The sequence below is a fragment of the Fukomys damarensis genome, unplaced genomic scaffold, assembly GCF_012274545.1.
Source record: "Fukomys damarensis isolate Sample0158 unplaced genomic scaffold, DMR_v1.0_HiC HiC_scaffold_2, whole genome shotgun sequence".
NCBI lineage: Eukaryota > Metazoa > Chordata > Mammalia > Rodentia > Bathyergidae > Fukomys > Fukomys damarensis.
The window spans coordinates 32,477,771-32,500,929 of NW_022900914.1; the positions used below are offsets into that span (position 1 = coordinate 32,477,771).

The 23,159-nt window shown below is 40.7% G+C and overlaps 1 protein-coding gene across 5 annotated transcripts in view; it reads left to right on the forward strand.

The window, feature by feature from the left end:
- The window catches only part of Sptbn1 (spectrin beta, non-erythrocytic 1), a 135,434-nt gene that overhangs the window by 59,435 nt on the left and 52,840 nt on the right, over positions 1-23,159 (forward strand). For 4 of the 5 annotated variants that reach the window (XM_033764006.1, XM_033764011.1, XM_010615839.3 and 1 more), the window contains exons 2-4: positions 7,065-7,216; positions 17,717-17,890; positions 21,829-21,920. In XM_033764006.1, the coding sequence (XP_033619897.1) occupies positions 7,065-7,216; positions 17,717-17,890; positions 21,829-21,920 (418 nt within the window). Of the gene's footprint in view, positions 1-6,519; positions 6,587-7,064; positions 7,217-17,716; positions 17,891-21,828; positions 21,921-23,159 lie in introns of all 5 variants that reach the window. The other variant, XM_010615838.1, reaches the window with a different exon arrangement.

Genomic DNA, 23,159 nt, shown 5'->3' on the forward strand with positions numbered 1-23,159 from the left:
CTGTTTGTCATGTTAAATGATGGTATAATACGTTAAAATAATGTAGTTATTCTGTATTTTGCAACTTTACTGTACAAGTATGTGGTAACACTTGCCCAGAAATAAAACAAAACAAAATAGAAAACAACAAAATTGTCAGACCTTTTTAGTTGGCCTTGGACCTCTTTTAATTTGAAAGACAATAGTGCACAATTATATTTTTATCGTATTTCAGACATTGAGGAACAAATTATAAGAAATGGTTCAATCATAAGAGCTTTCTAGTAGTATGTAATGATAATATTTAACTTTTTAGTATCCGCCTGATTGTAATTTCCACAGTAAGCTTTATTGAGAGCCAACTTGCTGGACCCTGGAGGTTAGCTGACTCACTCCACAGATATTTGGTTGTGCACCTACTCTGCCTGGTGCATGCTAATGTTCTAAACAGGTATAGAATTTAGCTCTTATTCTTGAGGCATTTGCAGCCTAGTTGAGGACAGAATTTGGCCCCTAGTATAAGGCCACAGGGGAAGAGCTAATCTTGTCTTGGATCTTAAAGGAAGAGTAAAAGAAGAGAAAGTGCCTTTCAGGTTAGAAGAATGGTGTAAACAAACATGAGAAAAAAACAAAGTGCTTAGTGTGGGTTCCAGCATGATGAATAAGACCTATTAGGTGGGAAAATGTAGATGGAGGCGGGAGGGCTCTCAGATGAAGCTGGTGCAGTAGGAGAGGATAGTCAGGACCTTAGGATGTAGACTCAGGTTTGGACTGCCTCTGAGGGTTCATTGAAGGTCTCAGTACAGTGGTGCAGTTTTGAAAAACTATTGTTTAGAGAGGATGTCTGTGACAGTGATGTTTAAGGGGAGAGAAGTACAGGACAGGGGGCATCAGTAGTTGATGGTGAGTGCCTGAAACCATGCTAAGCATTTTTTTTTAAAACACTCCCAAAATATTGTCAAAGTCACTCTCTTTGCAGTCAATCCTGTACTACCTTGTAATATCTTTTTTGTAATTTTTAATTTTGTTTCCCCATCAAGACTTCTAGTTCACTGAGTGCAAGAGATCTTGTAACTAAAGTTATGAAAATAGGTATGCCCTTTGTAATATTGGAGTTTACATTTCCCTTTGATTTCTTCTCAACTTCCATTCTTTTAACTCCTTTCCTACTCAGAACCCAAGTCTCTACACTTTAAATGTTATGTTTATACAGAACAAAAGATTGCACAATTGCCAACCCTTAGTACAGGCCATTATAGGGCACAATTGAAGAACTCAATGGAACATATGCTTGGATTATTTAAACCCACCGGTACTTGAAAAATAAAAGGAAGATTTTTTTTTTAAAGCCCCATATAAATTCAACCTTTGGGCAAAATAATGAACAGGGTCATTGACAATTACTCCTTCTGTTTCTTCCCTTGCTTCCTTCTAGAGTATTCCATGCCTTTAGGCCTTTCTCCGTCCTTGGCTGTCATCCCTTTCCATAGCTAGAACTGTGATGTTTGGTGAATATGGTTGTGTTTAGCTCTGTCCAGAGGGTATTGCCAAAAGATGCTGCCAAATCATTTCCATAGCACAATAATACCATCTGTTCATCAAAGCTGTTGCTATAGTCTATAACTCAAAGCATGCTTAGTGTTCATTTTTCCACTTTATAACACATTCTTTAGACTAAATTAATGTTGAAGCATTGTAGCCTTCCAATGTTAACAGTAGCCATTCCCTAAAAAGTAGATTATGTAACTCTAGACGGGATTTTGAAAAGAATATTTCCTGCCCTTTAGTTCAACCATTAGGCAAGCCTGTTTCTCTGCTCTAAATATCTCACCTCCTTTTTCTAAGACCTGTTCAGAAAATTTCAGGTTACTTACTAGAAATGAGATAAAGAAAGTGAATTAGGCACTTTGAAGATTAAAGTAACTATGAGTCATAATCCCCCTTAATGTGACAGAAGAATAGGAAAGACAGAGCAGCACCCAAGGATCCCCAGCACATGCCAGCTCTGCCGCTGCTGGCTGGGGACATTCACTGAGGCTTTGGATTTACTGGAACTCTTGGGTTCTACCTCCCTGACAGTTGCTGTGAGAATCTAGTGAGCTATAATTGCTGTTCAAATATATGATCTGTTATTGTAGGCATACATGCATTAAAATTATGTTTGCTTCAAGGAGTACCAGTAATAGGATTTCACTTAAACTTCACTCCTTCTGGGATCAGAAACTGATTCAAATGTTACCGCTTACTTGGGGGCGGGTTTCCTTATCTGCTTCTCAGTATTTCTCATTGACCAGTAGTTAACTGGTTTATCTCTTGAGTTTGTGGAGCTAGCAACTTAGGCTGGGATTTTATACTCATAACTGCTTTTTGATCCTAGGATCTGAGAGCTACAGAGACAGTTTTGTGGAATTTGCTTCCTGGAAGTTTTATTTTAGGAGTAGCATGAGGAGTCTTCTTCCTGACTCCCACTCCTGCATTGTCACATAGGCTGCTTTACCAAGCTCCTCCCCTGGTGGACTGCTGGTTCTTTTGCCCTTTCTTTACTTGGTGGCCCTTTTTTCCTATCTCGGAACATACAGAGCTGCAGCTGCCTTGCATCCTGAGTTGTATTGGTAGGCTTGTGCTACCCACACTTCTAAGAGGTGGAGAGTGTCCTCAGGCACAACCATAGGTTCCACTTACTGTACTATGTTAGGGTTTATTGCAAAGAGGAAACAGAGAGGAATGTTTTAAATCCAATGGCCTTTGTAGAATGAAGAAGAGACCCATTCTCTGTAACTTTGAAGGTAGAGCAAATGGGGTTGGAGAGGGAGGGGCATCTAATATCAATGGAGATACTATACAATAATTGGACAGTTACATGAGGTTGAAGTACACCCATTCATAAAATAAGGACTAGGGCTAGGGTGGTGAGATGGGGGTGATTCTAAATCTTGTGTAATGGAAAATGTTTTCTTTTTTCCTCAAGTGTTGCACATGAGGGATTATCGCATGGTGATTTAGAACCCTAGCTCTGGAGACAGCTTGCCTGGAAAGGTACTAGTTCCTGCCTCACTTCGCAGGTGTGAGGGTCATGTAAGACTTCCATCAGTGCCTGGAACATAGCAAGTACTAAATGAATTGCTGTTATTTCACTCGTCTTTCTGTACACCTGTCAGGCTTCTTGCCATACACAGGTACTCATTTTTCACTCCTTGTTGGAATTTTTAAATAGCCCAGGTATTGAAGAAGGGTTTCTTTTGTTTTTGCTTTTGCTTTTAATTTTGAAAGAAAGTTGATTTAGATAACTTCTGCAGTCTTGCTTAGCCCTGAGGTTGTGTGATACTGTGATCTTAGATGACTGCTTCAGGCTTGCTTAGCCCTGAGGTTGTGTGATACCATGATCCCTCTTAAATTTCTTAAGTGGTTTGAATGGATGAGAATTTTTCTTTGCTGGAGAATGGGAGAAGGAACTAAGTTAATAAGCAGTTATAATAAGCTGGACACTTCAATAGGCACTTGTCCCATTTGATATTGAGTTTCCCTTAGGTGAGTCCCTTATAGTATATAATGTAATGTGGAGCCCAACACAGCTGAGAAATACCCACCAGGAGGAGGAAGGCAGAAATCCTGTCCTCAGAGGCACTATTTCTCTTTTTCTTTTCTTTTTTTTGGTACTGGGGATTGAATTTAGGATCTTGTGCCTTCAAGGCAGGCAACGACAGAACCACTGAGCTAAATCCCTGGCCCTCGGAGGCACCATTCCTTAAGTTTGGAGCAGAGCTAGATGGAACGTGCTCAAGCCTTTGTACAGTTCAGCTAGGTTGACTTTTTGGAAGGAGATTCAGACATGATTTAACTTGATAACAGCAACATAGTATGAAAAGGTAGGAAGAGAGTTAGAAATATAGGGAGAGAAATTCTCTCCATCACACTGACCCAGACTGGGTTGCCCTGTTTTCCCAGACATGCTGTTGCTTTTTTGCTTTTATAGCATGCCCATTGTAGAATGATTGGGCCTAAAGGCAGGGAATTTTTGCTGCCATCTAGCAGATAGAGGAAATGCAGTCAGTCTGTACTCGCTAGATGTCTGCAGTACAGATTTGAAGAGTCCACCACTATGTGGTCCTTATGGGACTGGAAATTGGCCTGTTTCCCTCTGCTATTCCCTCCATTTCTCCCACAGCTTGAGCAGTGACAGCAGCTTGAGTTTGAAAGCTCTCTTCCAAAGTGTCTTCCATTGTTTGTGCCAAGGGCCTTCTGTTCCCCAGAGCATGTCTGGCTTATCTCCCCGGCCTTGCTGGGTGGGGTGTACAAGGGTGATGTCATTGTGCCTTGCCAGGAAGGGTAGAACAAAGGATGGGGTCCCCAAGGACACAAACCCCATCCTCAGCTGGGCCACTGGGTAGATTTCCCCCCTTCCTCTTCCTCCTTCCAGCTTCAGAAGTGTTTGTCAACCATTATAAGAGGGTTACACTAGCTGGCCAGCCTTTGTGTCTCTGTTCATTGGGTTTCCTGCCCCTGTGTGTCATAAGGGTGTTGATCTGGGCCAGTCCCTGAGCAGAATCATCCCTTTTCCCATGTGGTTGTGTGAGCCAGAGGAGCTTAGCCCCTGTGTGATTTTTCTGACACAAGAGTGCTACTCGGAACTTGGGAGGAATGGGGAAGGGAAGATCAAAGGACAAGAATACAAGCTCTCATTCCTTTTATTTTTGTCTCTTCTTTCCTCCTTTTGTCCTTAGTATTTCTGAGACACACAGCAGTCACTCAGTTCTCTGCTCCCACCCTTGACCTCTCTCTTTGCATCTCCGTGGGAAGAATCTCGAAGTTGAGTTGTAATTCCTTAAGTCAGGGTGCCAAGGGAGTACATTTGCTGAAGTTTGAAGCAACCCCTCGAAATGTCCTCATAAAATACCCTGTTAATTCAGAACCTGAAGGAGGCCTGGAATGTTTCTTTAATGTGAGACTTGCTCAAAGGAATGACCGTTGGCTGAAAGAACACTTGTTTTGTTTGTACTTGTTTACTTAGAAATACCTTAATCCAAGATCATTCTGATCTAGCTCCCTTGATAGACTGGGTTGTAATAATTTGGAAACCCAAGCCCTTCCTAAGAACCTAGGGTACACATTAAGGAAGGGCTTTATTAAAGACATTCTTCAAATGCAATGTAGCACATAAAGGATATTATAGTTTTAAAAAATTAGCTGACCCTATGTACATCAGAATGGGGAGTTCCTCACCTCCGGCACAGAAAGCATCTGAAAGGTTCCCAGCAAAAACTTGGTGTATCTCTATAGTCTTCTGTGGATCTGCTCTTTCTAAGGAGCCAACTTAGGCCAAAAAAATGTAGCTCTTCACATGACTGTAGTAGTAAAGTTACTGTCCATCATGCTAATTGTGTGATCAGTAATGCATGTGTTATATGACCTATCATGATGTTATTGGCACACTTTCCCAGGCTGCAGCATGTCTCTTGTTGCCTTTTTCCACTTGGCCCAATCCTTCCTCTTTTGAGTCTTTGTCTCTGGATGTCCTTTGTCCCTAAGGAGAGGCTTCCTTTCTTTCCATCTGAACAGACTACTGTTCCTGTAGGAAAAGGCTAGACCTCAAGGAGCTACTGACTGCAGCAGGTGTCCAGATGTCTTGACAGGTGCCTTGCTGGCTCGCCTGCAGGTTGGCAGCAGTAAAAGCTTATTCCACAGGGTCTTTGCCTCTTTGCCATCTGTGGTGGAGTTGAGGAGATCTCAGCACAGCTTTCTAAGCAGACATTTCCCAGAGTACTGGGGCATTCACTGTCCCTCTGGCCAGCCTGAGAATTCAGTATGTGCAGGCCAGTGGACATAAGCACCATCATTGGAAGTGGTTCTTCTATAGTTATTGCTGTGATTTTGAAATCCATAAAATTATTGGGCTCTCTGCTTTTTATATAGAGTCATACATAAACATCTTTGTTTAGAAGGAGTGGGGCTTGAATTGTGGTGAAACTAGAAATACAGAGTGAATAACTGGCAGAAGGGTAGCTATGTGGATGGAGAACAGAGCTCAAGAGTATGAGTGGGTGGGTCCAGTGCACTAAATGTTGACAGTCTTCAGCAGCCTACATTTAGAACATTCTGCAGAGGAAGAAGTTTGGAAGCCAATTTGTGTGAGATATGAAAGGACAGTTCTAGGTTTGAGTGTCTGTAGAGTTTTATGATTTGTCTTGGACAGAGTTTGCATCACTGAGTCTTAAAAAACTGAGTACTGTTTCCCAAATGATGAATAATTAATCAATTATCATACTTTAGACTACACCTTTGTTTGCTCTGCTGATTGTTATTTGCTCTGTTTATAGAAAAGGACACTGGGGCTGGGAGTTTGGCTTAGTGGTTCCACTGCCTGTCTCGCAAGCGCAAAAGCCTCAGTTCAATCCCTGGTACCAAAAAAAAAAAAGAAAAGCACACTGAAGTCAGAATCTCAGCACATTTTTGTTTGAAACCCTAGCCTGTAGCTCTGCCCTCCCTGTCCAGAAAGATCTCTTTGCACTCCACCTTTGTTGCCTGCTATTTTGTTTTCCACAGGACAAAGCTTGTGGAAGAGCCTTTGCAAATCAAAGACATGCATTAGTTTGCTTTGTCAAGTGTTGGCGTAAGTAAACCTTCATATATAAGGGAAGCAGTTTTCTGTTCCTCCTGAACTTAATCTACTCCATATCCTTTCATATACTGTGTTCACCACCCCCTCAAACTCACCTCTTGGAGGAATAGTAGCTTAATGTGTCACTAGAAGTTCTACCAAATAGTACAGTAATGTCAAGGCTGCAAAGGCCCCACCATCAGCTATTATATCCTGCTGCCGCTTCACCCAGGATAGGAGGAAACGAAGTGAAAGGGAGTGATGGGTGTTCTGCTGGCAGCATACATAGAGGCTCACATGTTCAGGGATTGGCAGATTCCTATATGCTTACAGAGAGTTATGGTTGAGAGGAGGTCAGTAGAGATTTCACTGGAGTTTAGTTTCCCTGACCACCCCCCACCCCTGGGCCTGACTTATGGCTCTGTTAGCACACACCTGCTGACACCAGGGCTGTGGTTGGTGGTAAAAATGAGCTCTCTTCTGTTGATAGATGAGCGTGAAGCTGTGCAAAAGAAGACCTTCACCAAGTGGGTCAACTCCCACCTCGCCCGAGTGTCCTGCCGGATCACAGACCTGTACACTGACCTTCGAGATGGACGGATGCTCATCAAGCTTCTGGAGGTCCTATCTGGAGAAAGGCTGGTGAGTATGAATGATAATGAATGACTTGCATCATATAGGTGGGAAAGTATTTTTAAAACAAATCAAGTGTGAATTCTGCAGTTAACTGTTTTTGAGAAAGACAATCTTGAATGAGTCAAGCACTTTGGGGAAACCACATTCTGAGTCTGGATGGTCTTGTTCTGGTAATTTTTATGGTTGCTACATTTGGTCAGAAAGATCTTGGGTAGTGTCCCTATTAAATAGGGCATAATGTTGGAAATTGAAGGTCCAGCCCAGGGTGCTAACTCAAGGACGAATCTGTATCCTACGTGAGATCATGGAATGATTTCTAAATTTGTCTTATTGATTCTCTGGTATATCTGAGCTGCCATTTCACAGTGGCAGTAATTGAATTCAGTAGCCTTTGATGTTTTCTGTTTTTCATGCACTCTTTGTTGTAGGATGTGGAAGGAGAGGTTAGTATTTTGTTGTCTCCTTAGGAACAGAGCATTTGTGTGAATTCACCCTGCCCTTTTGGTCAGGGAAGTTGCTAGACTGCAGTGGAAAGTGTACCCACATTCTTTTTCCTAGAGCTGCTGTAACCCTCTCCGATGTGATTCTTCTTTATGCACCTTGAGCTTACAGTGTTCACTGTGACTTACCCAACGGGTTTCATCTCACCTTTGTTTGAAAATGAATGGTATATTCTACCAGGGCACATGCAGTTGCATAGGTAGTGGTGTAGCCAAGCCACGAGCTGATGCCCAGGAATAGAGCCCCACATCTGCACTGACATCAGCAGGAAAATGTGATGCTGGTGGTTGGCAGTTCTGCCAGAAAACCTTATTTTTAACTTGATCTCCACCCTGTAACTTGACAGCTGTAGTGGGTCTTTATGCAAGCAGACCCACACACCTCTGACCACAGGCAAGGGGCTACTGTTGTGCCTTGCCCTGTTTTGGCCCGTGTGCAGGATTGCATCTCACTCCAAGTGAAAAGGGAGCCAGTGTGTTCTCGCTCTCCCTCCTCCTCTCTCCCCACCTTCCATACTAAGTTTTGTTCATGTTCTTTATTCCCTGGACACGCAGGTCTGACTGCCTTGTTTTCTGTGAGTTTGTGTGCCTAACTAGACAAACAAACCTTTGCTCAGAACCATGATGACTATAGGAAGTTGGTTTGGTTTATGATGTGAGTCTGGGACAGTGAGCCCCTGGTGGGGCAGGGTAAACAGGCCAATCATTTATTGCATTTTATTTTCTTCAGATGAATTTGAGAGCCTTGACTAGAATTACTGTTGATATTCAATTTACAAGAATATAATTTTTGTAGTCAGACTTCTCTTCCCTACCTCCTAACCTTTTTTCTAAAAAAGTGTTCAATGTAGTATAATTATTTTATTTTTCTGATGTTTTAAAAGTCATTTAAAAATATCATTAAAAGATCACATGGATAGGAATTAGTTTGAACATTTATCTTGCCCCAGTATGGCTCAGTCTTCTAAAGTAAACTGTTCACCTTTGAAGTCCCATACGTCTTTTCTACCAGCAGGATTGTGTTCTTGATAATGTACATATAATAAATGGGATCAGGTTTATTACCCTTTATTCTGAGCAGGACAACAAAAAACATTAGGAGAAAAAATAACCATCAAAGCGTAGTTCTTAGTTGTATGTAAATACTTCCCCTCTATCTCTTTATTTCCTGTTAGCAATAAATTTTTTTGCAGTGGCCCAGAGACATAGGAGTAGATGAAGAGCAAAGTATGACCACCATTTTCACTCTCTTAGGCAGTCAGTATTAGAAATTTTGTTTAATGTGATAGGTTGGCCAGCCTGATTATTTGTGTTCCATAAGTAGTGATATCATAGATAAAATGAACTAAAGCTCTCATTCATTTCAGTGTCTTTGACTCTGTTGGTATGTTTAGTTTGTGGAATTTCCTGGAAGGCACACAAACCACTTTCTGCCCTTGGTTACTGAGATTTCCAGGCTTCAAGTTAGAATAGGGAAGAAAAGTAGGGAAGAGAACTCCTCCCCAAAGGTTTGTCCCAAAAGATCCTTACACATTCAGATTCCAAAACTAATGATGTGGTTAGAGCTTCCAGGCCAGGTAAATTAATGTCTGTAGCTAACTGTGTCATCAGATAACATTCAGTCAGCCCTGTGCGTTTTGCACCAGTGATCTAAAACCCAGGGTAACATAAACATTTGCACTCCATCTGGAGCCCTGTTTTAGTGTGGAAATGTTTTAGTCCCAGCATTTACCACCAGCTTGGCAGTAGATAGTAGATAAATGTTTGAGGGATTAGGTTATTCAAGTTTGCTTTATTAATCAATTCTTAAATTCCTTTACAAAGGAGGAAATTTGTGTGTGTGTGTGTGTGTGTGTGTGTGTTTCTACTAAGGGAAATTTTAAAAAATGCTACTCGTAATGATCGAGAAAATTATACGCTAATACCACCCAAAATAATTTGAGTTACATTTAAGCAAGTTTTAGGTAGATGTTTGTGTTATTGAGCAATTTGTGTTATCAAGGAATGTGATTCATGTCGTTGGGAACAGAAAGTCCCGCTTCCACTTCTGGCCAGGGATGGCTATGTGTCCAAACCCTCTCTGCTTCAGGTTTGTCAGCATAAGGAGCAAAAAGAAAAGCATCGGGGCTGAGCTATTTAGCTGCTGCTACTTGGGATTAGATTGAGAAGGAATACCACTCTTCTTCTAGTGCTTATTCTGCAATCATTGTGGATGCTGACTCTTCATAAAAGTCTTGCTTTAAAATTCTGTTAAAAATACACACACATCCTTTAATTTTAACTTCATAACAGATAGAAGTTATGAACACAGAACCTGCTGTAGTCACCCCTCATTGGACCTTGATCTCAGGGACAGATGAGATCAGGACTTGAGGGCTAAGGGTTGGCCCACAGCAGCACCAACAGTTAGAAGGGGTATCGGTGCATAAGATAATGTCAGTGGGCCTGAACTTTGATCATGAATTTATGGCCTGAATTAGAAGCTTGCCTTTGCCTGCCACCTTCCCTTCAGGAAACTCCACAGTGAAGAGTGATTCTAGGTAAGATGACAAGTTTCTTCTTTGCTGCTGTCAGACCAACCCCCTCTGAATGAGATAGAGCAGGGTTTCTAATCACAGGTATCATTGGTTTTTAGTAGCCTGTTGTTTCCTAATATTCTTTGGCCTTCTTACTCCATTAATCAGCATTATCTCTAAGAAAAGAAAGCAACAAAAGAGATGTTTCTCTCTCTCTCTCTCTCTCTCTCTCTCTCTCTCTCTCTCTCTCCTGTTTTGTTTTGTGAACATGCAGAGCTAGGTAAAGAAGATAGATCTAACATGAGTTTTGTTTTAAGCCTTAAATCCTACATTGAACTGCTCTGAGCAGATTTTTTCATAAAGCCTTTGTTAAGTGATCACACCCACGCTTATTGTTGGAAGTGAGGCTTTGTGGATTGGTCACAAAGCTTAGCAGTTTTTCTAAATATTATTGGTAAATGGGAGAATTTACTTTTGTTTCAGACATAGAATTCATTCTTCCATTAAATTGGTGTCTTAATTGATCAAATACAGAAAGTGAAATCACAGAGGTGGCATATGCTAACATGCCAGACCAGTGACCTCAAAGCTCTGGAGTTGAGAAGAGAAAACAGGCCCTCTTGATGAAGTGTCCAGAAACCTTAATAGGTGGGTAGGGTTCACTACAACCCAGAAGGAGAGATTCAGAGGCAGATGGCCAGAGAAGATGGGATTGAGTATCAGCTGGGAAGAAAGTGTGTGAAAACTTCAGTAGTAGATAGGACCATGTGAAGAGAGTGTGGAGGCTGAGCATCAGGGCCTCTGCTCTTGGGCTGGAAGGTTTTCCAGCCATATTGTATTCTTTTTTTCAAAAATAGTAATGGCGGTAACTTCAGTATATCTAGCTTTTAAGGTTTATGTAGAACTGACGCACATTTTCTAATTTAGTTCTTAAGAGATTAATGAAGTGGGCGACTTATACTCTGCTTCATAGAAGAAACTGGCAGTCACTAGTGACTTGCCAAAGCCATTGCTGCTAATAATGTGGTATAACTTGGACTGCAGCCCACCCTCCCATCTGTGAGCCTCTGCTTTCTCATTGAGTGTTTGGGAAGAAACAGGCAGGAGTTAACAGGACTCTAATGGTCCCTAAAATCACTGGTACTCCTCTGAAAGCTCAGAGTGTTGTATGTAGGGAAGAGTTTGGAGACTAGTGTGGAATGAGTTTGGCTTTATCACCTAGTGGGAGAGATTTTGAAATTGGCACCTCCCGTCCTATGTGCACACACACACACACACACACACGTGTGTGTGCATATACATGTTTATAACAAATCTGTTTTTTATTGAAAGACAACATAAGTGAGTATTGCTCACACAGGTGTATTTAGGCCAATTTCATTTTATATGTCCTTGTCACCTGAACTATCAGCAGGTACTTGAGAATCTACCTCATATTGGCAAGTCATCATTTCTGAAATATGTAGCCTGTATGCTCCTGTTTGAAGTGATTCCCATTCACCAGCCAGTGAGTTAAATAAATTCCTTCACTTTGTAGACATGGTAAACTCAGAGATAAAGTGGACAGAAAGGCTAAGCATCAGTGTCCGGCAGATCTAGACCCATAGTCAGCCTTTTACTTCCCAGGACTGGTGCTTTCTCCAACCCTGAAGAGCTTCACTATTTCTTCACATACCCACGGAGAAGAGAGTAGGGACTACCAGGGACAGCTCCCCCAGGAGCCTCACAGAACACTCTGCCAGGAACCCTTTTTTGGGATGGGGGCTTTGGTACCAGGGATTAAACTCGGTCCTTGTGCTTGTGAGGCAGGCAGCAGAACCACTGAGCTAAATCCCTGACCAGGAACCCTTTCTTGTGTGATCCTCTCTTATTCGAAAAGGGATCAAATCAGCTCCAGGAAGTATTTCTTCTTTCAGTTTCTAGGGTCTGACAAGAACTTTACCATTGTGATAATTCCATAGTTTAGCAAATCTTAATGCCCTGTGGTCCATAAATCACCTAAACTCAAGTCTGCAGAGCATTTGGGGTAGAACTGAGGGTCTGAGAGGAATTTCCTGATAGCTCCATCTTTGCTCTCCGAGAGACTAGTGTGTGAGGGGAATTAACTCAAAGCCGTACTGAGTCCCACAGGCAGGGCTTGGACTTACTGCAACTAGAATTTCCATTTTCAGACCCTAGAGGTGACACTTTAGGCCCATAACTCCTTTGAAATCAGAAAGAACATGGATCTGGGATGGAGGTGTAGTTGGTAAAGATTTGGGAGGAGAGACTTTTGGGAAGGAAACAGGAAAACACCTTAGAAAAATACTGTAGAACATGAATGGTGGTGTGGGAGGTGAAGGGAAAGCTTGTTAAAATGATTCAAAGGGCAGTCAGTAAAAAAGTCATTCCCTCAGAGAAACTGACTCCCTGCCTGCAAAGCCCTCCTTCAGTCCAAGTCCCAGGAGCCTGGTATTGATCCTTGTCTCCATGTGAATAGACAGACTTCAGCATCAAAAATGACATATGACAGAAATGCACTAGTTGCTGTGGGAACAGGCCTGTCACACTAGGAATCTGACAGTAATTAATGGAGACAAGAGAGGGGATGCTCATTTCTTTGGCAGAATTAGCCACTCTACGGTTGAGGCTTCAAAAATGTTTATTACTGAGAGATGCAACTCTCCTCCTCCCACTTCCACCCTGTTCCATTGTGTTTAGTTACATTGTTACCTCTTCTTCCTTTTGAGAAGATGAAGTTTAGTAGTATAAAAATAGCACTTAAAAAAAAAAAAAAGAACTATTTGCCAGATGGGAAAGGAGTCTGTTCCTTCTTTCCCATGGGAATGTGCCGCTCTTATTCTGGGTTCTTGGTGTAGCATAAAGAGAATGCATTTTCTAACCCTACTTTGCCACATACTAACAGCTGGACAAATTACTTCATCTCTCTGAAGTTTGTCCTCATCTGTAAAGTAGCAACAATAATAATTCCAATAATTCAAGGTTGTGATGATTAAATGTGATCACAGCCATAAACTACCTAACAGAGGGATGAACACACAGTAGTTCCTCAGGAAATGGCAAGTAAGACATTTTAGATCTTAGGAACTATATAGGTGACCCATATTTGTATGTGTAGCTCTATAAGATCATTATCATCTCTTGAAATTAATTTCCAGTAAGTTATGCTTCCTGAACTTACACAGATATTGTGCCGTAAAACATATGAGAAACCCCCTGTGAAGCAAGCAGAACACGAGTCAAGGGAGTTGGTACACTAGCTGCAGCCTTGATTTTTGCTCTTCCTATGTTCTCCCTCCATTACATCATCTGACAGCAAGATACAGCCATCTCTTATCTATTCTTTTCTTATAAAACGGATTAACATTCCATTGATGATGAGTGACTTTATGAAATAGAGGGAAATGTTTTTAACATATGAAGGCCAGGAATATACCAAATGAGGAAAAACTAAAAGTATTCCTTCTAAAATCAGAAGACAAAGGTATATATATACTCTCACCATTCCTGTTCAGTTATAGTACCTGAAACTTTAGCCAGAAGTCAGGCTATCTTTATTTGCATTTGTCATGATCCTTTATTTAGAAGATCAACACAACTCCATCAAAAGATTATTAGAACTAAAAAATTTGGCAAAGTGGCAAGATATAAAATCAACACACACAAAAAATCAATCACATTCCTAAATACCAACAATTAACTTACCAAGAAAGAAATCAGAAAAAAACATTTCCATTCAGAATAGATTAAAAACAAACAAACCAGCCTGGAAATTAACTTAAACAAAGAGCAAAAGACTGCTGTAACAAAAACTATATTGCTACAAAAAAAGAGATGGAGGAGGACATTAGAAAATGAAAGATATCCCCTTTTTGGATTGGCAGAATCAGTATTTTCAAAATGGTTCTTTTACCAGAAATGATAACACTGTATACATTTTATGTAATTCCAGTAAAGATACTATCATAATTTTTCACAGAGCTAGAAAAAACAATTCTAAAGTTTTATGAAATCAGAAGAGACCCCAGTCCTCAACAACAAGCAAAGTGGAAGGCATTTCAGTCTCGGTCTTCAAGCTATATTACAAAGATACATTAGTAAAAACCACCATAATATTGGCACAAAAACAGACATTTTGACCAATGGAATAGAACAGAGGATGCAGAAAAAAACCCAAGCACCTTTTTTTTGACAAAGGGGCCAATAACTTAAAATGGAGAAAGAATAGCTTCTTTAAAAATGGGTGCTGGGAAAGCCGGTTATCTACGTGTGGAAGAGTGAGTTTAGATACGTATCTTTCACTGTGTACTAACTAAAATCAAATAAAGAATGGATCAGAGATCCAGATATAAAAGCAGAAACCCTGAATCTTCTAGAAGAAAGAATTTGTAAAACTCTTGAAGACATAGACATGAATAATCCTCAGTGAACAGAATCCCAGTTGCATGAGGTATTAAACCAAGAATTGATAAGTGGGGTTATGTCAAATCAAAAACATCCGCTCAGGAAAGAAAACATTGTGAAGAGTCACCCTGCAGAACAAGAGAGCATTTTTGTCAGTTGTTTCTTGGACAGTGGACTAAAGTGTAGAATATATAAAGAATTTTTTAAAAAGTAAACACCAAAAATAAGACTCAGTTAAAAAATGAGTAGACACTCATTTAAAACTCAATTAAAACAAGTAGACACTTCTCAACAGAAGAAGTACAGATAGCTAATAAGTACAATAAAAATGCTGAGCATCTTTGGCCATTAGAGAAATACAAATCAGAACAGCACTGAGACTCTACCTTATTTCAGTTAAGAGTGATTCTTATCAAGGACTCTGAAAAATGCCAAGGAGGTTGTGAGGCAAAAGGTGGGAATGTAAACTAGTAAAATCACTATGGAAATCAGTATGAAAATTCTTCAATCTCGAGCATTAGAACTTGAGCATTAGGATCATCCTTTTCTATACCAAATTGCCCAAGAAAAGTGTATTCTGTACATCTAGTTTGTTCATGTTTGATTTTTTTTTAATTTGTTTTTGGTTTTGGTTTTTGGTACTGGGGATTGAACTCTCTGGTCCTTGCTCTTGCAAGGCAGGCCACCGAACTAATGAGCTAGCTAAATCCCCGGCCCTGATTTTTTTTTTTTTTTTTTTTAATGTAAAGGCCAGGAACAGTAGAAAAATAACATATACACCTACCCCTTTTGAAAAAAGGACTCCCTCCCCATCATAGAATTTTCAAGGAAATAGAGATGGGGGGGGGCTGTCTTTTACTTCCTCTGGCTTTTGGACAGAATTATTTTCCCCTTAGCCATTTGAATGTGTCTGATCATTGGCCAAAAAGAGGGTTTGTTTGCCATTTTTATTTTTGTTCCATTGTATCATGTTCTTGTGTTTCTACTGGCTAGTACTTGCTGGGTACTTCAATTGTATACAGATCTGGAGTGAATCATTCTTGGCTTATTTGGCTCGGCCAGTCAACATAAATGTGAGATCCTTGAGACATCATCATATTTCTTCAACCTCTAGGAAAGCACTATTACCTTCCCCCACTCACCCGCTCATTCTCTGTGTTCACATGGAAACAAAAAGCATTCCTTTCTATTAGACTTCTTTCCTACCACATTCATTTTAATGTGAGCCAGACTTGAGTGGTTTGAGATCACGACTTTGAGGATCAAGTCTGAAAGAACAACGATTATGTTAAGCTGGGTAGAAACTGGGAAGGAACTAACAGCCCCCATCTGTTCTTCGTTCTCTTCCTCAGCCATCCTTTACTTTCATCCACACCTATCCTCTCACCTTCACTTAGGCAGTGACTTTTTTTGCAGTGCTAGAGGTAGACTTAAGAGTGTCTGCTGCTAATGGAATACTTCAGTCTTGCTTTGCAGGAAATAGCACCTATAGGCAGACAACTCATTTCTCATCAGTCAGGTGCACAAACACTGAAAGGAGAAGAAAAGACCTCTGAATGAAATGCCAGAAACCCTATAGCAGAATTCACACACCTTTATTAGGGGCAGCTAAATTCTTATCCTTTGCTATTCTTCAACTGAGCATTTCCATCATACCTGAATTAAATTAGTTCTGAAGTTTCCAAAGAGAAGATACTTCCCTCCCCACTTTTTGGTGTAAGAAAAGCTATCATAATGTGAACAGCTTAATTTTTAGAGGCAGAAGCATTTCTTTTTTCATTACTATTATTTGAAAACAGAATTTATCACTTGTGGTAAGGCCTCGGCTTCTAATCTTATTTCTTCAGTATCAAAGCACATTCTTTCTTCTTTTATGTCCTCGCTTACCAGCAGCCTAAGGGAAAATCAGGAAATGGACGAGATGTTGGTGAAAGGCTGACACCTGGCCCCCTTTCTCCTCTGAGAATAGTTCATCTGTGGATGTTCAGTGTACTGCCCTGTGTTCAGAACTGGAGAGTATAGCAGAATAAAGCATCAGCCTTACCCTCAGCAAGCCAGCAGTTAAGTTGGAAGTAATAAAAAGCAATATAAGAAACAACAGGTTATGAGTGTAGCTCAGCACTAGAGCATTTATCTAGCATGCATCGGAGATGGGTTTCATCTCCAGCTCTGGAGAAAAACGAAAGAAATAGAAAATATAATGTAATAGTTATCTCATTAGTTCATGCCATTAGTGGGTAACGTTATGAGGGAAGAGACCTGTGAGAACTGAAGTGATTGGAAATGTCTTCAGAAAGGGAAGACATCTTGACCACAGCCTTGAGAAGGGGTGAGGCATGATGAGATGGCCCAGAAGCAAGGGGGCTAGAACAGTGATCAGCCCAGGTAAGTGCGTTCTTCTGATAGGGATACATATTCACAAATTAGTAGATATTTTACAGCAAATACGGCACATATACAGAATATAGTAAGGACATACATGTGCACGTATATACATATTATATGTATGTGTGTATTTATATCTTTTGTTTAAAATGTTCACTTTTCAAGAATCTGTTTTAGATTTTGATATAACTGGGTAAAAGGCAGTGTTTATTGCATTCATTTTTTTCCCCTTTCTTTTCACTAAGTCACACCCTTTCACTTAATCCCTCCCTGTCTCCCTTACAAATGAATCGTTTGTAAATTTTCATTTTGAACCAACTTTAGAAGAGGATCCAGCTAGCAAGTGACAAACCTGTTACTACACTTAAAACAATCAAATTTCTCATGGGTGTTTTTTTAAAAAGTGTGGATGGTAGCAGTAGTGCTAAAATTCTCTTTGAAAAGTAGGTTGGTTTTTTTCTAAACTTCCTTTTCTGTGCTCATTTGTAAACTGTAGTTTCCATGTTAAACCTCTGAAGAGTAATCATCATCTCCTTAAATAAACTTTCCTTTTTTAAGACGTTAAATAAGTTGTTCAGCACACGTGGTTTTTTAAATTTTGGTTTGGATGGGAGAGCACTGCATAATGTGTGAATGTGATTTTGGGGCCCCTCTCTGTCCTTTTAGACAATTGTTTCCACATCTGCTCTCTCGTCTTTTAGCCTAAACCCACCAAGGGGCGAATGCGCATCCACTGTCTGGAGAATGTGGACAAAGCCCTTCAGTTCCTGAAGGAACAGAGAGTCCATCTTGAGAACATGGGTTCCCATGACATCGTGGATGGAAACCACCGGCTGACCCTCGGCCTCATCTGGACCATCATCCTGCGCTTCCAGGTGAGGAACCCAGACCAAGGATTGGTGATGATGCTCAGAACTTAGAACGACCTCCTGGGTGTTGGCCTCCTAAGGGAGCTTGTCCCTCCATTCCAAAGGGACCAGAAAAAGCAGGTTGCAACCACATCTCAGAACGAAGTGTACAGAGTATCACATTCCACCCCTCAGAACTGAGTGCTGCTCTGGAGGCCTGTGGAAGCTACTATGACTTCCTGCATTTTACTACACCTGACACCTGCCTATCTTAGCTGGCACAGTGTTATGGAGGTTTCCAGGTTGCATACCAGCCCACGGCTTTTTTCCGACACTGCCTCTAAATGTTTGGTCTGTTCCACTTGGCATTCAGGAACAAAGGTATAAGAATATGGCAGATGTTGGGCCAGGAATTTAGCTCAGTGGTTCCACCACCTGCCTCGCACGTGGCAAGGGTCCTGAGTTCAGTCCCTGGTACCAAAAAAAAAAAAAAGAATATGGCTGACGCTCAGTTATTAGCAGTAGAATAAAATTCACCAAATTGTGGCACATATTATAAAATGTTTTGGGGGAAGCTGTTTAAGGTAATGACATGTATGTGGCCTCCATTTTCACCTTCTCATTCTCCCTTGGATGTGAGGAAGCATTTTTCAGGAGGGAAGAGCAAAATCCTTATGTTTTGAATCTATGATAATTTTATGGGTTTTACTATTTCTGGGGGAAGGTTCTAGGTACAGAAGTATTTTAAATCAGAATATATCCTTGAGGTTATTTTGTCCAAATCCTTCAGGTTATGAGGAAACAGGATTCTGAGAAGTTTGGAGCCTTGCTTGGGGTTACATAGCCATCCAAGGCTGCAGTGTTTCTGACCCCTTGGGAGAAAAGAGCTCAGTATTTGAGTATGAAGCACCTCTGGCCTGGGTCCTGGTTCATTCTCCAAGCACAGGCTTAATGCTCACGCTCCTCAATTAAAATTTGAAATGCAGGAACAACTTCTTACCCTGGTGTCAAGTTACTCTGCAAGCAAGTATCCTCCAGTCCTATCTCCCGGATGACTATATTCTCTTCTTTTCCTTCCTGTTCTATCTACCCCTTTGATAAAAAGATCTGATTGATTTTCCTGGGTAAATAAAAAAAGTCACACACACAAAAAAAGTGAAGTTATAGCTTTGTTTTCTCATTGAGACTCTGAAATCAGCCTGTAACCAATCCCTTTCCCCTCTTTCTTCTCCTAGAATTGGTCTTTGGTTTACAGTGTTCTGGCTGTAGATGTGTGTGAGGAAGGAGCAAGAAGCTAAAATGGGGTTACAGAAAGAAGCAACTCCTTTATTGGCTGCTTCCCAAACCTGGCTGATCATCTGACTCCATTAGGAAAGCTTTTTAATAATTCAGATTCCCAGGGCTTACCCTGGTAATTTTAATTAAGTATATCTAAGGAGGGAATGAACCACTGTTGATAATGACATCTTCAATGAAGTTCATTGCAACAGCCAATGTCTTTCCCCCGCCAAGACTAGAGCTCTTAATTCTTAGGTAGGTTTCTGTCGTCCACTTCCTGAATGATTTGAAAATGGAATGAATACCATTAAACTCATGAGTCTTACTTATACCTGCAGAGGTGAAATTAGAAGGACATTCTTTGAGCTGCACCCCAGTTTAATAGAGTAAAGCATTTTATTTCTGTTGCTTTTGACCTCTGGTAATCAGAGCATGGAGGGACATCCTGATTGTGACTTGTGGCCTCTTTCCTTGACAGCAGGTCAGTGTGGAAGTAGAGGAGTTGGCGCACACACAGCCCTTTTCAGGATTCTCAGCATGAACTAGATTGAGTCATTGACTAATTAGCTTCCTGACAGCTTGCCTTTTTCTACACTTCACTTGTAAGTGCTGATGCAAGCTTTTTTCCCTTTAAGGTGACAGGCAGAGGATGCTCATACTAGTGTGTGACCTGCAGTGTTAGTATCTTAACATGACTCAGCTTCTTCCAGAAGCTATTTGAATCATCACCTGTTTCATAAAAATACTGTATATCCTCTGTGTATAAGCTAAGGTCCGGCTCAGGTTCTTCTGTCTTCTTCGTAAAGCTTTCCTGTGTGTCCACAGAGACCTCTTCACCTAACCTCTGAACACACAGTCTCATTTTACGTTCCTGGCACTTGTGTCTGTTTTCTCTGAGAGTGCCCTGTCCTCTGCCTGCATGAAAGAAATCCATTAAATAATGTAGCGATACAGGTTTTATGCTGCTGTCCCCTTAAAGAGAGTAAGAGATGGTAAGAGAAACTGGAAATCTTTGAGCTTACCTAGTCAACAAGTAGTGGTCTCATTTCAGAAGAGTATCTAGAACTTGTTCCTGTTCGAGCATATCTGGCAGCAGATGCCCTTATTTGTTCAGAAGCATAAAAAATCTGACAGTAAAGCTCAGCCTGCCTTTCCCTGTACTTCTGTGTTACTCAGTGAATGAAGGTTATTTCACATGTACTTTCTGCGAATGAACTAGTGAATCTAGTAAGAGTTTGCACATCTTCAAACTTCATATTCTTACCACAATTAAAACTAGAGATTTTTAAAAAGTGCGGCTGCTTTGTTATATATTTTTTCCTAGTTGGTTATATAACTTTTTAATCTTACATGTAGATATTTTATCCCTTCCTTTTTTAAAAAAGAATTCTAGGAGCTATTTGTAGATTGAAAGGAGAGAGTTTTCACATAAATAAAGCAGGGCAGAGAAGCTTAGATTGGTTAGAGCCAGAAGGGGAAAGATGACCTCTGAGGACAGTGATGGCAGACCTTTTAGAGGGAGTGCCCAGCCTGCAACCCAAAACCCACTTATTACAAAGCACCAGCACTGAAATTAAACCTGAATATTGAGGTTTTAGTTTAAAAAAACTCATAAATTAACATCTTTTGTCTTAAAAACACAATAACTGAGCTTTCAGTGATACAGTTTTTTATTGAAAGATAAAAGATTTGGCATGCTTTTGCATAGCTAATATGATCTTTGCCATTGTATGCTTGTTCATAATTTGTCAAACCTTGGCTGGGGCGACTTGGCACATGCACCAACAGAGAGGGCCCTGTGTGTCCCCTGCGGCATACGTGCCATGGATTCACCACCACTGTCCTAGGCTGACACCATCACTGTTCTGCCTCCAATCCCAAGTTTAATTTATGAAAGAAACAGACCAAGGGGTATTTGGATCATTTATCTAAAATCACATAACTGGTAACTGGTTCCTAATCCAAGAACAGATGTTTATGGGTCCTTCTCATGAGCTTATTCATATTCCCATCTCATTAAAAAACACAACAGCATTCTGAGGTAGCCATGATTATTGCCACCCCGCAGATGAGGAAGCTGAGTTACTCAGATGATAGAGCCTCAGTTCAGACCCAGTCTGGCTCTGGTGCCATTCGAGCAAGTTGTATGCATAATGTTGAACATAAGCTGCCCAGGAGGGGCTTAGAAATGCAGGCTGTCTGAGCATAGCATTAAACATGCTTGTTCTCTGAGAGTTTGGGTCAGCTTTCAGAAAATAGTGCACATAGTGTCCTGTCAATGAAGCCCTCATCCTGTTGTGAAATTTTTTTGGTTGTTAAAAAAACAGACTAAATATTGTTTGGGTTCTGATGAGGTTCCAGATACACAGTGAGAAGCACCATGCTAGCTTGTAGTTGGAAAGATCTTTTGAGGGCAAAGTGACCTCTAAGAGGTGCTGGAAAGCCATGAAGGTAACCCATCTTCCCATGAGCCTTACACTGTATGAAGTAGGAAACCTGGTTCTGTCTGTTATTTCTGAGGTGAGCCCTGACTTCAGGAAGCAGTTTTCATTAACCCTCAGAATAAATAGTCTGCAGGGTGAGGCTTTAATCTAAAGTTTACTCTTTATACAAATGAGGACCTGTTCTTCAGTGGCTGTTAGTCACCTGACCCTTCTTTTTGTCTAATATTTCTGTATAAATGTTAGATCCAGGATATAAGTGTGGAAACTGAAGATAACAAAGAAAAGAAGTCTGCCAAGGATGCATTGCTGTTGTGGTGCCAGATGAAGACAGCTGGGTGAGTGGAAATGCAAAGGGCCCAGGGTTGTGCCTTTCAGCATTACATTCTACTGAAGTCGTCACTTGCAAGGTGTTGACAAGTGTCTTTTCCATAGCTTCCATTGAGAAATCTTGTTAGCACATAAGCATTAGCTATGTTGGCATTTCATATATCTCCCAGAATGGGAAGAGTTCTGATCTATAGTATAGACCTGTCATGTGTACTTCTTCAGTCAGTTGGCTTCTCTTTATTAAGGAAGCTCCAGAGACATTTTGTTTTGTTTTGTTGTTCATTTTGACTTTTTTTAGATAGGATCTTGCTGTGTAGTTCAGGGCTGCCCTTGAACTCACTATACAATCTAATCCAGTCTGTTCTCAAACTCATGGCATTACTCCTGTCCCATCCTCTCCAGTGCTAAAGTGTAATAAGATTACAGGTGTGTGCCATCACTTCTGGCTTGAGACCATTATATTGTGAAATTTAAAATACTAAAAGCATCATACCTTCCATATTTCAAAAATACAGTTGAGAGTTTTCCTTTCAATTTCTGTTACTTGGAGGAGCTTTACCCAGTAAATTTCAGAGTAATCGTAATGTATTTTCTGTCCTAGTGTTTTCCTCCTTTCATCCCTCCCTCCCTACCTCCCTGCCTTGCCTTCCTGCCTTGCCTTTTCCTTGCCTTTCTTCTTTAACACAGGACCTTGCTATGTAGTTCAGGATGGCCTTCAACTTGCTGTGTAGTTCAGGCTTAGAATTTAGGGCAGTCTTCCTGCCCAGAGGCAGGAGTGCTGGGATTTCAAGCATGCACCACCACACCCAGCACATGTATTCTTTCATTGAAATTTTAACATATTTGTAGAGAACTGCATCTTTTTCATTGGTTACTGAAGTTGTCTGGATTCAACTGAGACTAAACCTTATAAAGTTCTCATCATATTGGTTAGGATCATAGGATCTTTTTGAGAACTGATTTTGTATCAGGTTGATTAGAGAGTTATTGTCACAGCTGCTTCACGTGTTAACTATATGACCATGCCATATGCAAAACTGATGAGCTTAAGGCCTAATAAATGGTTCAAACAGCTATGAGCCTTTAATAAACCACAGATACAAAGTTATTAATCAGGATGGTTTTAGAATAGTTGATTTGTTGGGGCTGTTCAGACACAGGGAAGTTTTTAGGAAGGCACAATTTTCATGAATTTAATTTTTCCACAATTCTGGTCACAAACTGAATTGGTCATGAACTGAATGGAA